The 15,045-nt window shown below is 42.6% G+C and overlaps 1 protein-coding gene across 1 annotated transcript in view; it reads left to right on the top strand.

Annotated features, from left to right (window-relative positions):
* Positions 1-3,115: 3,115 nt before the first annotated feature.
* The window catches only part of LOC117484747 (netrin receptor DCC-like), a gene marked incomplete at its 5' end in the record, with an annotated part of 117,971 nt that continues 106,041 nt past the window's right edge, over positions 3,116-15,045 (top strand). The window contains 3 exon segments of the mRNA XM_034133164.1: positions 3,116-3,257; positions 12,726-12,836; positions 14,126-14,320. Coding sequence (XP_033989055.1) covers positions 3,116-3,257; positions 12,726-12,836; positions 14,126-14,320 — 448 coding nt within the window.

A 15,045-nucleotide genomic window follows, 5' to 3' on the forward strand; every position in this document is an offset into this window, starting at 1 on the left:
TAGCATCTGGTTAGCTAGCTGCACTAACGGACATAAGGAGCTGTTTGTTCCACAAGAAGCTGGAGGAGAGTCCTCTCCTCTCAGACTGAGAGACTCAGGTGAGCTAAAGGACTCTCTCAGTGTTTAGATACATAACTTTAGTCTAAGTTATCTCAGTGGGTCTCAAACGGTTTGGTCACAAATTATTCAAAAGATTATTTCCGCGGCACACCTTCATACGATCATTATAGATATAAAAGAAATAAGAGAATAAAGGAAAAACAGTTATGAAATACTATATGGCAGTAAAACAAGAATAGAGTTTAAAAGGGTAGTGATTAGTAAAACATCCATAAAGAAAAAGTACATCTGTTTACAGTTCTGCTTCATATGGGTGTTGAGAGAGGTATCCATAGATCTCTTCATTTTGCTCTCAAAGTGCATTTGATTATCGAGCCTTCATTGTAACAGTCGCGGGTGTACTGTGTGTGTGCGTGTGGGGAGTGTTGCAGTAAAAAATTCCACTGTAGCGCCGCGGCCGCCGCCACTGTGGGCTAAGCCCCGAATGTTTTCAGGTCCAGGCGACGCCCCTGGGTACACACATATTGATAGATCTCTTGTTGAGGAACCTATGACCCAAGTTTGTTATCATTGCATAACTACACCGTAGTTGTGTATATGATATTTCAATAAACCTTTGAAAATCTTGAAATCTTGAAGGGATGTGCAAAATAGCCATTATATACAGTTTTTGATGAACAATTAGAGAATAACGAGTAATGAATATGCTTTATAGGGATCTGCAGATACATTTTTTTAAACGGCATCGTGTAAGTTGCGCTGACAGGCGACAGAGGTCCACAGTTGCCCCGCAGCGAGGCTCCCCCCGCCCTCCCGTAGACAGTCACTTCATAACACCAAAGATGGATCGCGGTAAACGCTCTAAAGTGAGGCTCCACTACACTAAAAAATTAAAAGACAAGGCACAGTGTAATGCCTGTTAATAGCTTGCCACAGGCATAGCTCAGTTAAAATAAAGCACAGCTATTATATTTTTTTTATTTGTAAAAATGTCATTTAAAGGTGGGGTAGGTAAGTTTGAGAAACCGGCTCGAGATACACTTTTTGTTATATTCCATGGAATGCTCTTAACATCCCGATAGCAATGAATATCTTAAGTGCTTTCACAAAAAATCCATAAAAAAAAGTCATCTGTGGAAGCCGTAGTACTGTAAAAAGCACGACCAATCATTTTAGCCGGCCCGGCTAAAATAACTGGATGGCCTACCTGCCTGTCAGCCTTCCATCTGTTCACAAACTTATCTCGTGCCCTCATTGGTCATGTGCGCATTCGTGTGTGTTGGAGGAGGGGCTCTGTAAGGAAGTGGCAGATTTTCTCCGGTTGTGTATTTTCAAATTCTAGCGCACTCAAGCCGGTTTCTCAAACTTACCTCCCCTACCTTAAAAGCTTAAAAGAATAAAGATATTTTTGTTATCTAAACGTTTGACCTCTTTCTTTTACAATTTTGGAATCGAAACGGGGAATCGATAAGAACCGGAATCGATAAGAACCGGAATCGGAATCGATACATTTCAAACGATACCCATCCCTACTCTTATTGCACTATTTAACTTTTTACTATTTTACTATTTTTCTTTTTGTATTTACTTGCACTATTTTTTCTGTGTATCTGTTTTATTGTGTTGCACTGTTGGAGGAGCCTGTGACCTAAGGGGGGGGGGAGGGGGTAGGACACGAAGCACATGGTGTAGTCCCAAACGATAGCTGAGGATTCTGGGTAGTGTAGTGTCTTCTGCCATCCTAAACTCCGAAAAAATATTTCTTTCTCCGAATCGAAGGGGAAAAATACAAAAGCATTGCACACAATTTAAACCAATCAATGTTGTGTAATTAACAAGGATAATCTGGTGTTTTTGAGTTGATGAGTAGTGCAGATATCACTGTCAAATCAATCGACAGTAAGGAGAATACTTACTTCCGGGTGTAAAATTCTCCATTATCCAATGGGAATGGACGCTCACATTGCCTTTAAACAGCCGCCGACATAAACGGATGCGGTACTTCCATGAGCGTCAAATCCTGCCGCAGAAGGGAATACATTGCAATCAGTTGAAAGCTCTTTGCGTCCGTTTATGAAGCTGAAGGAGCCTCGGCGCGTCCCAACTGCACGCCACAGGACCCTGACCAAGCGTCGCTCCTGGACGTTTAGGGAGTGAGAGTGTGTTGCAATAACAGGGGTGTCCAAACTTTTTTTACAGACGGCAAGTAGTATATTGCCTCATAAGTTTAGTTATAAGTTTGCAAAATTAATCAAATGTAGGTAAATTATGCTTGATACTTGATAATGATTTAAGAAAAAAACAGTCTATATCACATTTATTTTGTTGGTAGCTCATCCCCCAAAACAGAAGCCTCAGTTTGATTCAGTAAGAAATATGAAGGGTATATTTCAAGCTTGTTAGGTAAATAAGTTATTGGGCCTTTTTTCTTATCAACTAAGATTTGTTTGAATTGACTGAATATATTTGAAAAGTGGGCTTATTAACACATGAATACTACTGTGTAATATGTTTTTACATATATATTTATGAAGTACAATATAAGACAAGTAAAAGTTTCATTTGTGGGCCATATTCCATTATACTTGAATTAGCTGAGGGCCGATTCAAAATGGTCAGCAGGCCGCATTTGGCCCCCAGGCCGTGGTTTGGACACCCCTGCTCTATAATAATTCACTCAGATTTTATTCACAGTTATACTGTATTTTGGTTGGGGCTCAACATGTCTGTAAGGTGAGTAAACTACATGCTGGAGGAATAACTGTCCCACGGCGCATTGCAAAACCTAAGCCACCCAAAGATATGTCCAAGACACAACAAACAACTACTGGAGACCAAAAGAGAAACAAAAGACTAGAGTCTCTGAAGAGGCAAAACAACTAGAAATAAATGCATAATGACACAAAGAAAAATAATTGCAAAACCACATTGACTAACCACACAGCATTTGGAGTGGGGACCTTTAAATTCTGCCCAAGAATCCGTCTGCGAGCTCAGAGGACGCTCTGCAGCTCCATTAGTTTCATTATTGTCTTCTCTCTTCATTCTCTTCCAGAGCATCAAGGTGTCATGGCAGCCGCCCCCCCGCAGCGCCCAGAACGGCATCATCTCCGCCTACAAGATCAAATACAGAAAGACCGGTCGCCGTGGAGACCAAGAGGCCATCGAACCAAACAACTTTTGGTACCTGTTCACAGGTGGGACTTTAGAATGCGAAACATTTAGAATATTACCAGACTTATCATTTCAAATGGGAACTTATTTTCATTTTGAAATACATTTGTGAAACTAGAACCTTGTTTTTTATGCTGAGTCTCAAAGTTTGGACAAAACTACCAAAAAAAAGACAAGGGTTCTTAAAATCTTCCTGTACTGAACCAGCATGTTGTTTAGTGTGTGCATGTAAATGTGTGTGTTGGTGGGTAAGACAGTGGATTTGTCTCAAGTTGTGTCTGGCTTGTTTTTAGCTGCATTTGAAAAAAATCCACATATTCACAAGTGTGTGTGTGTGTGTGTGTGTGTGTGTGTGTGTGTGTGTGTGTGTGTGTGTGTGTGTGTGTGTGTGTGTGTGTGTGTGTGTGTGTGTATGTGTGTGTGTGTGTGTGTGTGTGTGTGTGTGTGTGTGTGTGTGTGTGTGTGTGTGTAAACTGCCACCAGCTATTATCTCAATTTGAGCTTTGCAGGATTTGAATGAAACTGATCTTCCTTTTCATTATTTTCCACTGATGGCTATCTTCAGCTGTCTGTCCACACAGGAACTCATTACCCAGTGGCAGGTGTTGTGGTGTGTGTGTGTGTGTGTGTGTGTGTGTGTGTGTGTGTGTGTGTGTGTGTGTGTGTGTGTGTGTGTGTGTGTGTGTGTGTGTGTGTGTGTGTGTGTGTGTGTGTCCGCATCAAGGGCGCCAGAAGTGGGGGGGCCAGGGGGCCATGGGCCCCCCCACTTTTGAGCCCTGCCCTACATTTTCGCAGCGGCGGATGCCGCGGAACACTGTACAAATCCCGTTTCAATAATTCCCCTCTACTCTAAAGTCGCATCTAAAACGCGTTCTGATCTAGCTGTGTATATTTTGTTATTTTTGATTGTTATATTCAATCTCATTAGCTACAGGCATTTTTTAAGCTTGTAAAGGGAAGATGACAGCTCTCACTCGCCACTCTGCTGTTCCACAGCGCCGCTTCCCCTCCCTCTGCTGAAATTAAGAATGTAAGGCGTATAGTAATCATATATAACATGGCAGGGTCCGTTACAGTTTGTTTGTATCAAAATAATAAGTTTGATTTCAAATAAACAAAGTCTTGGCTTTCAGAATATTAAACTTGTTTCGGCAAATTCAGATGATAAATACAACTTTGAAAGCTTGTAACGGCATAATTACAAGCGGAGACCGAAGTAACGTAACGTCACAGCAGGCATAACAACAGCCGGTGTTTCTCGTGAGTGTTTTCCCCGGGAAACAAACACAATACACACACAAACGCAAAAATACACAAACACACACACGTATATACACACACTCGCGGGCTTCCATTAATCCAAACGAAAATATCTTCCCTCCGTTACCCCTAGATTCCACCGGGTCCGTCTGCGGTTACGAGCGCGTTACGGGCGCGTTACGGGCGCGTTACGGGCGCGTTACGGGCGCGTTACGGGCGTGTTACGGCTGCGCCGCGGTGCTCATGGCGATTGCGGCCACTCTAGTCAATGGGTGCTATTCCACCACACGCGGCGCGTTACGGCTCAGAAGCGTCCCAGAAGCGTCCCAGAAGCGTCTCGGCGCAGGGCTCCTCTAAAATTAGGATGAATCCTATTTTTGACGCGGCGCAGCCGTAACGTAAGGTCGGGCAGGCAGGAAGTGGAATGTTCAGAGCATATAGCATATATATATATATATATATATATATATACACACACACAAACTAATTTTGCAGACCCTATCCCTCCGTAGTATTTCAAGTAGGAGGAGAAATGCCAGCGTTCTCCTCCGGTTTACAGGCACTGTGTAAATTATATATATAGAATAATTATGATGATGAATGCATTTTTTTACCACTAAAATACAGCAACACACCTTTGATTCATGTCGTTTATAACTGGAATATTACAGTTATTATTAACAAATCAAATCAACAAAAACTGCGAGCCGGCAGGCAAGACGCTCCGCTTCTGAAATGCTTCTGAAACGCGCCTGGTAGGGTATGACGGCGGAGGAGGCCGGACCAAAACTGCGGCGCAGCCGTAACGCGGCGCAGACGGACCCGGTGGAATCTAGGGGTTAGAGGAGCCCTGCGCCGAGGCGCTTCTGGGACGCTTCTGAGCCGTAACGCGCCGCGTGTGGTGGAATAGCACCCATTGACTAGAGTGGCCGCGATCGCCGTGAGCACCGCGGCGCAGCCGTAACGCTCCCGTAACGCGCCCGTAACGCGCCCGTAACGCGCCCGTAACGCGCCGCAGACGGACCCGGTGGAATCTAGGGGTTAGGTAAAATAAAGCAGGCAGACATAAGAGGAAGAATATGTACATTTTAACCCAATCAAATAGGACATTGTCACACCATTCAAATGTATCCATGTAAATTACAACCAATAAAAAAGCTTAGATTTGTTTATTTGTTACGTTGTTTACTTTATTTAGTGGGAATGCTGATACAGCATTCCCACTAAATAACGAAATAAACAAAAAGTTTATTATTATTCCGTCCAATTATTTTGTCCGTCTTCTCCTCCCACATTCAACATCGCAGAAACTCCGTTCAAACATCAAAACGTTCATCTCGGTCGGGAATCGACTGCTATTACTTTTATCATTCATAACTTTCATAATTCCAGAGATACGTCCCATAATACATCACATTTTTAACCAATGGAGAAATTCTTCAGACTTCAACAAATCTTCATGCGACTTCAACTGCTAACTGTTCATTCATACTTTCACTCAGAAACCTCATTCCAACTTTAAATTGTTACACATCTTTCTGACATTATTCGTGTAACACAACCTTTAAATCTGATTCTTACTTTTAGAGATATTAAACATTGTTCAGACCTTGGTAAAGAGGCTTTCTTCAGATTTTAACATTAACTAGAGTGCGTGATGTCAGAGCTAGAGGGTAAGAAATCTTGAAATGTGCCTTCATATTTTTTTTTAAAACTGCCATAATTCCCAAACCCTACATTCCTGAGACATCATTTTTCATGACAAACGTAGGAAAACATCTCGTAGCTTGAAAAATGACAAATAATTAAACAAAATGCCTCTTGAGGGCATGAAGTGACAAAAACGTTCAACATGTCTCCATTAAAGCCCATTGTAATTTCAGGCAGATATTTCCTCACAGCAGCAGCCGCACACCTTTAGTTAAACTGCCAAAAAGGCCACATTATTAACCCGAAAGTACACAAAACTTACACTTCAGATACTCAACTTCCTTGACATGCTTCACGTTTTGAAATTTCACAGATATCTGTTATCGTTCTTCCACAAAACGTTCACATGTAAGTGGTTTATCTGTCATTTAGAACAATGCAAACCTTTGATCTCTTCATAGCTCGTTAGCTCAACTATAAACACCTGTGTAATGGAACACGATGATGTCATCACTCCAACTGACAGCAGTCAGTTCTAACTGTTCATTTCATACTCACACACTCTCTCTCTCTCTCTCTCTCTCTCTCTCTCTCTCTCTCTCTCTCTCTCTCTCTCTCTCTCTCTCTCTCTCTCTCTCTCTCTCTCTGCCACACCGGTCCATGCCTCAACAGCTCTACGCCAAATCTGAGATCTCACCATATGCCGTTTCCATGGAAACATAAAACACGATGTCCCTTTAACTCTATGAAAATGTTCAAAAAGTGCTCAAAATTCACATGTGTGCTAACAGTCCAGCCGTGAAGACATCTACGAGACAGTTTTGAGATTTCTTCAAATGCCGTTGCCATGGCAACACAATGCTCGCCATGAAACACGATGGCGCTGTAACTCCAATGGACACGGTCCGATCGTCCCCAATCTTCACTTGTATATCACCGGTCCATGCCTCGTACCGGTACAGCTCTAGGCCAAATCTGAGATCTCACCATAGGCTGTTTCCATGGAAACGCATCCCTCGCCATAAAACACGATGTTGTCGTGATACCTATGCAAATGATCCAAACACCACCAGACTTCAGATGACAGTTAATGGTCCAGCCCTCAACATGTCTATATACCATTAGTGAGTTTTCCTCAAAAGCTGTTGCCATGGCAACGCATCCCTTGCAATAAAACACGATATTGCTATAACTCCTATGAAAATTGTCAAAAAGTGCTCAAACTTCACATGTGTGCTAACAGTCCAGCCGTGAAGACATCTACGGGACATGCCGTTGCCATGGCAACACAATGCCCGCCATGAAACACGGTTTTCTCATAACTTCAGTGAAAATGCTCCAAATGGCCCAAAACTTCAAAGGTTTGGTAACGATGCAGCCATCAACGCATCTAAGCGTATTATGGGATGTCATCAAATGCCGTTGGCATGGCGACAGATCATTCGCCATCAAGTTAGTTCAAAAGTTTGCATTTCAAATATTCTGCTGCTTTTCCAAGCCTTTTTACTTTCTTTTCTTCTCTCATCACACAGTGTTCATGTATCATTTCAATCTAAATTATTCACTTTCTTCTTACACATTACATTTCGGCATAGCAGTTTAGCGTCAGCTTTTCAGCATAAAGCATTCCCACTAGCAATTTCTTCAGGAATTGCATTCTCTAGTTTGTTACGTTGTTCTGTGTGTGTCAGCCGTTAACCAGATAGAAAGAATAGATACACTTGCAAACAAGTCAGAAGAACCAGCGAAGAAGAAAACTAAATACAGTCAATCTAAACTTACATTTAACAACTGGAAGGTCACATCCCTGACATCCACTTCTCCGGAGCCTGGACCTTCATCAATCATAGAAGAACCAGCGAAGCCAGATAAACCCAAAAGCAGCAGCTCTGCGGCCGCAGAGACTGTCAAAACCGCCGCCGCCGCCACCCCCACCGCCGTCGTTGAACCGAAACAGGCTGGTTCCGACTGCATGGAGGTTTGTTGTCGGGACATTCAGGCGGGTAAAGCTGTACAGCTAACTGTCGAAAAAAAGGAGACCGCTAGATCGTCTGGGCAAAGAGAAAGGTACTTCAACGCAGAATGGTACAAAAACAGAGAGTGGTTAATTATTTGCAAAACCACTAAACGGGCCTTCTGTGAAATATGCAGATTTGCTGCTGTCAAACGGCTTGTAACTTTCTCAAAATGTGGAGATGATAGCTTTGTTAATACCGGAGTTAATAACTGGAAAAAGTGCCCAAGCCTCCTGGACAGTTGTCTCTGACTCTCACAATTAAAGATGTTTGGAGTTTTATTTGAGTTATTAATTTAAATGTTTTGTCAAAGAGATCCTGATTTGAAACCGTTGTTACATACAGTTACGGCATTTCCTGTATCTGCCGGAGAGAGGGGAGGCCGTCCCAAAGCTTGCTGCTGTATTTACTCCCTCCATCTGACAGGAGGGAGCCTCATGTGTCACTCCATGGAGTTCACTCCGTCACGGAGGGGGAGTGTGTAGGGCGTGGTTTGGGATTGGGCCATACACACGCACTTTTTTGGCCCCCCCACTTCTAAAATGAATCCGGCGCGCCTGGTCCGCATCTGTAGCCAGGGCCGTATCCAGGATTTCCTAAATACCGAGGTCCAAACATGTTAGGGGGGTTCGGGGGATACCCCCCGAGATTTTGGGGATTTTCATGATCTAGTTAGGTGCTTTTTAAGTCCTGTGGGGGGTCACAAATTGGATAATATATTGATTTTAAACCATGTCAGTGGGCTGCAGCATCAATTATTTTTGAAAGTGTAATGCATAAGAATCAGTTGATTGTTACTATTAATAATCTGGACATGCAGAAGAGGCTAAAATGATCACACAACATTGTCAACATTCATTTTCCATGTCTCTCTCCTTTCCATAACCTGCAGCCTCTCTTCCATCTTCTTTAGTCTCTCTGTCTTCTTCCTGTTCATTACTCTCTCTGTCCTCTACTCTTTCTCTTTGTTCAATCTCTCCCTCGTTGTTCACTTTTTGCTCCTTCTCACTTGTCGCTCCTGCCAGTGAATTAAAAGCAACTCAGCAATTTAGTTCATTTCACTTGTTTGTTTGCATTATTTTTTTTATTTAAATCTGTTGTGTTTGATTCTCAAAAGAGAACAAAAATGTAAGCAAAATGTGTTTTATATAATTGTATGTTATTATGACATCATAACTGCATAGATAGATAGATAGATAGATAGATAGATAGATAGATAGATAGATAGATAGATAGATAGATAGATAGATAGATAGATAGATAGATAGATAGATAGATAGATAGATGGATGGATAGATAGATAGATGGATAGATAGATGGATAGATAGATAGATAGATAGATGGGGTTATTAAGCCTACATTCTTTTGTGTGACTGAACCTGCAGTTCCTCCCTGACTTCCATCACTTTCTCTCTCTCTCTTTCTCTCTGTCCTGTCTCTTCCTTACCAAAGCTGAGCTTCGACTGGCGTAGTCTTTTCATTATATCTGAGTCAGTGTAAAAAGAAAACAATACAATGTTATATCTTCAATGTTTTACTCAAATTTAAATGAAAGAAAAGCATTACAACGTTTGTTAAAAGGTAATCCTTCTGACATTGGATGAATGTAATTAACTTTAGCTCTCTAGCTAGTTTATTCACTCAATTTAAACCAAAGTATAGCCTATAGCTGCAATATAAGTTAGTGTGCATGTTGTCGGACGTCCACTGACTAACGTAGAGCGTTCACACAGGATCTGCTGGTCATATGATGTCCTGATGAACAGGAACACAAGCAGCCCGCTGGACTCAGATCTCGAGATACCTCATCACTCCTCCGCTGCTCCGATACAAGTCTGGGCTGCGGTGGTTTGTTGATATATGTCGTCTTCTTCTGTTTGCTTTAATCAAGGCTACGTAGTTATGCAGCGCCCCCATCGGCAGTAAATGGAAGTACTACAAAGAACCCCGTTTAGTGCAATTATTTCACAAGTTTTGTATACTCTGGGTGTTTCTCAATCGCGAGTACGCTTGCTTGGTAGCACATGTCTGCCGAGCATCTTGCTTCAGAAGCGAGGCAAGAATACTTCCTGGCATTCGGAAAACAAAGAGTGGAACAGGCTAGCAAGTGTGCAGGTGTGCGTCATATGAGAGGCCCCGCCTTACATCTTCCGCCACAGATTTGGGGAAATTGGTCCGTGCGCAAAGCATTGTGGGGATTTTAAGACCGCGGAGTCTACTCATGTGCAGCCTCGATATTTCTCCAAACGGAGTACGCCGGGCTCGGTAGATTTCCAAGTATGCTGGAGATTGGAACAGTACTTCGGCGGCACTCGATGACGTAGTATGCTTGAAATAGTGGCTCTGCAGCAGCTTTACTCGCGATTGAGAAACACCCACTGTCACTACCCGATCTGTCCCCCTGCCCGATCTGTACTGCGCATGTGCGAGATGGTCCGCCATATTTGACAACTACATACGGCAACTCTGCTAGGACACTTGACACAGTGGCTTTTGGCAAAGCAGAAAAAGAACCGAGAGAGATTATTGTTATTACAACGTGACTTCACTATTATTTAACAACTCTTTTTATTGGGTTCTTTTATTTGGGGTTAAATACATTGTCAGAATAAGTGAGAAATGGATTTAACTTCTGTTAGACAGCTATCATACTGAATACATATTTACTGTGAATGTATGCAAAAATGTATGGCATATAGCTGTCTAACAGAAGTTAAATCCATGTCTCACTTATTCTGACAATGTATTTAACCCCAAATAAAAGAACCCAATAAAAAGAGTTGTTAAATAATAGTGAAGTCATGTTGTAATAACAATAATCTCTCTCGGTTCTTTTTCTGCTTTGCCAAAAGCCACTGTGTCAAGTGTCCTAGTAGAGTTGCCGTATGTAGTTGTCCAATATGGCGGACCATCTCGCACATGCGCAGTACTGATCGGGCAGGGCTGCAGATCGGGTAGTGACATACACAGCTCGAAATATATTACCGAGGTCCGGACCTCGGTGACCTCAATGGTGGATACGGCCATGTCTGTAGCCTGTTATTGTCTCATTATACCGCACTGTCAATTCATTCAAAGTAAATATATAAGTGGTCATGAACACATCTGTCCATCAGACAGAGGGCATCTGTGCCTCCTGTCATCATTAATGGACGTCTCTTTAAAATGACTGCTCAGAGGAGAGGAGTTCTCATTTCTCTAACCGCCTGCTGCTTCCCCTCCTCTCTCCTCGGCTCCCCTCCTCGGCTCCTCCGCTCGCATCTCCTGTGGGCGGGACTAAGACACGAGGATAGGAGGCGAGGAGGGGAGTCGAGGAGGGGAGTCGAGGAGGGGAGTCGAGGTGGGGAAATTGATGAAATGAGAACGGGCCAGAGTAGTGAGGGGTAAAAGGAGCAAACAACAGGAAACAACACAACAACAAAAAAAAACATGCATTAGGGGTTTCACAACTACCTATATTTACTAGTCGACAAGTTTTTCAAAATAGTAGTCGACTAGTCGACTAGTTGTTACGTCATAATAAAGACACACAAAGAGAGGTGTAAAACTGTATTTTGTATTGCAATGCATACAGTTACGTTACACACTGTAACAAAGCAGCATTTTAATTTGGGTTACATGCCGTTACATGGCTGATTAAATAAAAAACAGTAACTGGACTCACCAAATCTACTGCAAAAAACCTGTTAAGAACATAAATGCAACGTAAATCCAGTGCGCATTGCGCAACACTTTACTCGCTGTCAATGTCCTCCTCGATAACGATGTCCACCCTTCCAGGTTTTTTGGTTTGCGTTAAGGAAGACCAAAGCATCAACATGTGAGGGAAGGAGGCTTGACCGCTGTCGGGTGACAGTGGTGCCTGCCAGGGAAAACATCCGTTCACTTGGGGTGCTGGTGGCTAGCCAGGTAGCTCCTGGTGGCTAGCCAGGTAGCTCCTGGAAAGCTTGGCTAAACGGGGGAAGCGATTTGCGTTTTGTGCCCACCACTTCAGAGGGTTATCCATTGTGGGGATATGGGGTGTCTGCTGGCAGTAATCCCGTAGCTCATCCGCGCCACTGTTGACCCGTTTTTGTGCTAGTGGAGCACGCTCGTGAACTTTTAGTGCCGGAGCTAAAACTGAAACTGAAGAGCGCACAATTGCGGCGCATTTGCGCATAAGATGAGGACCCCTGAATGTCAGACGTGTTTTGTTGGAGCATTTTGCAGCACCTCAGCACCAATGTCGGCATCCTCCTCTCCCACATTTGTCTCTATTTTGTTCCCGACTAGTTGACTAGGGCCTACAGCGCCAACTAGTGGTAGATTTAGTCGACTAGTCGACTAGTCGATTAGTTGGTGAAACCCCTACCATGCATAAACATAACAATCTACATTTAGCTGCGTACATATAGATTATTCATTTTGACTGTTCACAGGTTGGTAAGGTCTTATCACACACCTATCCAATTTGCACGGGGGTTAAATAAATAGTGTATACACTGTATATATATAATCAGAGGTCATTTGGAAAAAAGCCAGTTTCAAATTGACTCAGTATGTTATTCCCCCCCCCAACCCCCTCAGGTCTGGATAAAGGCAGCCAGTACAGTTTCCAGGTGGCAGCCATGACGGCCAATGGAACGGGTCCGGCCAGTGATTGGTTCAACGCGGAGACACCGGAGAATGACCTGGATGGTAAGTGTGTGTGTGTGTGTGTGTGTGTGTGTGTGTGTGTGTGTGTGTGTGTGTGTGTGTGTGTGTGTGTGTGTGTGTGTGTGTGTGTGTGTGTGTGTGTGTGTGTGTGTGTGTGTGTGTGTGTGTGTGTGTGTGTGTGTGTGTGTGTGTGTGTGTGTGTGTGTGTGTGTGTGTGTGTGTAAGTGAGAGAGAGAAAGGAGTGATTTGTACAGCAGCATGTAAATACCTCCGCTCTCCCGACACACATAAATATTTAAGCACTTAAGGAATGAGACGGATAGATGGAGGGGAGATCTGCCTCGGGGGGGGTGGGGGGGGGGGGGGCGACAGCAGAGGAGAACTAAGTGCATTGCATTTCCATGTACCTTTCTGTATGATCAAAAGACAACATTTAGATTTTTTGTTAAAATAACACTTAACTATTTTATTCATAAATGCTTTGAGTTGTAAAAAAGGACCACATTGCCTGCTGTTGAGTTGTGTGTATGCTATTTCACCTTTATATATACAGTCTATGTATTTAACCTACAAGATATAAGACACGCCTTTAAACTGTCACTTTTCTTGAACATGAAGAAATTATTTAAAAAAATTATAGTACTGATTAATATATTTTACAATAACATAATTCCTTCTGTCTGCACCTATAAGCGGAGGCTCCTTTATCTAAAGACAACGAATGCCAATATAGAAAACACAGATGGAATATATATAAAATATGTATTCATAATTGTATTCAAGGTTTATTATCTCATTTTAAATGCCTAATAAACATGGTTAAATTAGATTTTTAGAATAAAGGTCTGATAAGTTTTCAGATAAAGATGTATTGGAAACTCTACTGCCACCTTCAGATCAGGCGACCAGTGTTACAAATGATATTGTTCTGCAATAATAAATCAGTAATTGATTTCATTTAGTTTACTTTAAAACCACCAATCTGAGTCTCAGAAGCAGACGGTCCTGGTTAGCAGGACACAGCTGAGATAAGAAACAAACACATCCATGCTAACTGTGTTTCCGAGGGAGACTCAATCTCATTTCAATGGATTATCACTCAATAAAGGGAAATGAAGCGTCTCCCCGGAGGACTAAGAGCACGCTAATCTGATCCAATCTGATGCTGAGAAAACTAACGCAAAGGGTCAGGGCTTATTAGGGTTTAATACACAGCTAAGAGGGTTAGCATCAGTTAGCCACGGTTGCTCTACCTGCTAGTGCTGCTGCTAACAACTGGAGGTGGAGGTCTTCTTCTTTGGAGTGACGTTTCACTCTTGGTGTTTTTGCAGAGAGTCAAGTGCCCGACCAGCCCAGCTCTCTGCACGTCAGGCCGCTGCCAAACAGCATCATCATGTCCTGGACCCCCCCCCTCAGCCCAAACATCCTGGTTCGAGGTTACATCATCGGCTACGGAGTGGGAAGTCCCTATGCCGAGACGGTGCGAGTGGACAGCAAACAGAGATACTACTCCATCGAAAACCTTGGTGAGGGGTGATGAGGAGCTGATGGGGGGAAACAGACCTGTGACCTCACACAGAGCTTGGTGGAGGGAACTGCTTACCTAGCTCCATCAAACAACTCTGAAAAAACTGTAACGTTGACTTTAATTAAATGCATTATGTCAACAGATTTCAAATAACTTTATTAGGTTAGTTGAAAGCACCTAATATGTTTTATTTAAACTTGATATTATTGCTTTAAACTAACCTAATACAGTTATGTGTTATATATATAATACATTTATTATAGTCAACGTTTCAGTTTTTCAGTTAAGGAAAACTTTGAAAAGTGCACACTCTTCTAAACAGTTCTAACAGTATAATGTGGTTGAACATGTAGGGAAATAGGAATAGGTTATTTGACCTGATTTGGACTTATTTCAGTGGACTCTCCTACAGCAGGTTGCCCTCACAGGGAACATGTGCTGAAGATGAATCCCTGAGTTCCCGGAGGCTCATTTCTCCATCAGTCAAAGCCATTGGTTTTTGAACTGTCCACCATCAGCACCATAATAATAGATCATCCATGAATAAACACATCCAGTATACTTATCAACACCACATATTTAATATTAGCTGCCCCCAGAGATCCAGCTGCACATCCTGCAGACAAAGTGCCAATATTGACTCAGCGCCTCCCTGTTCAAGTCATTCATTATGATAATGAAATTCCCATTTAATTACCATCAATAATTTAAAGAAATGTAATA

Source organism: Trematomus bernacchii, unplaced genomic scaffold (assembly GCF_902827165.1).
Source record: "Trematomus bernacchii unplaced genomic scaffold, fTreBer1.1, whole genome shotgun sequence".
NCBI classification, from domain to species: domain Eukaryota; kingdom Metazoa; phylum Chordata; class Actinopteri; order Perciformes; family Nototheniidae; genus Trematomus; species Trematomus bernacchii.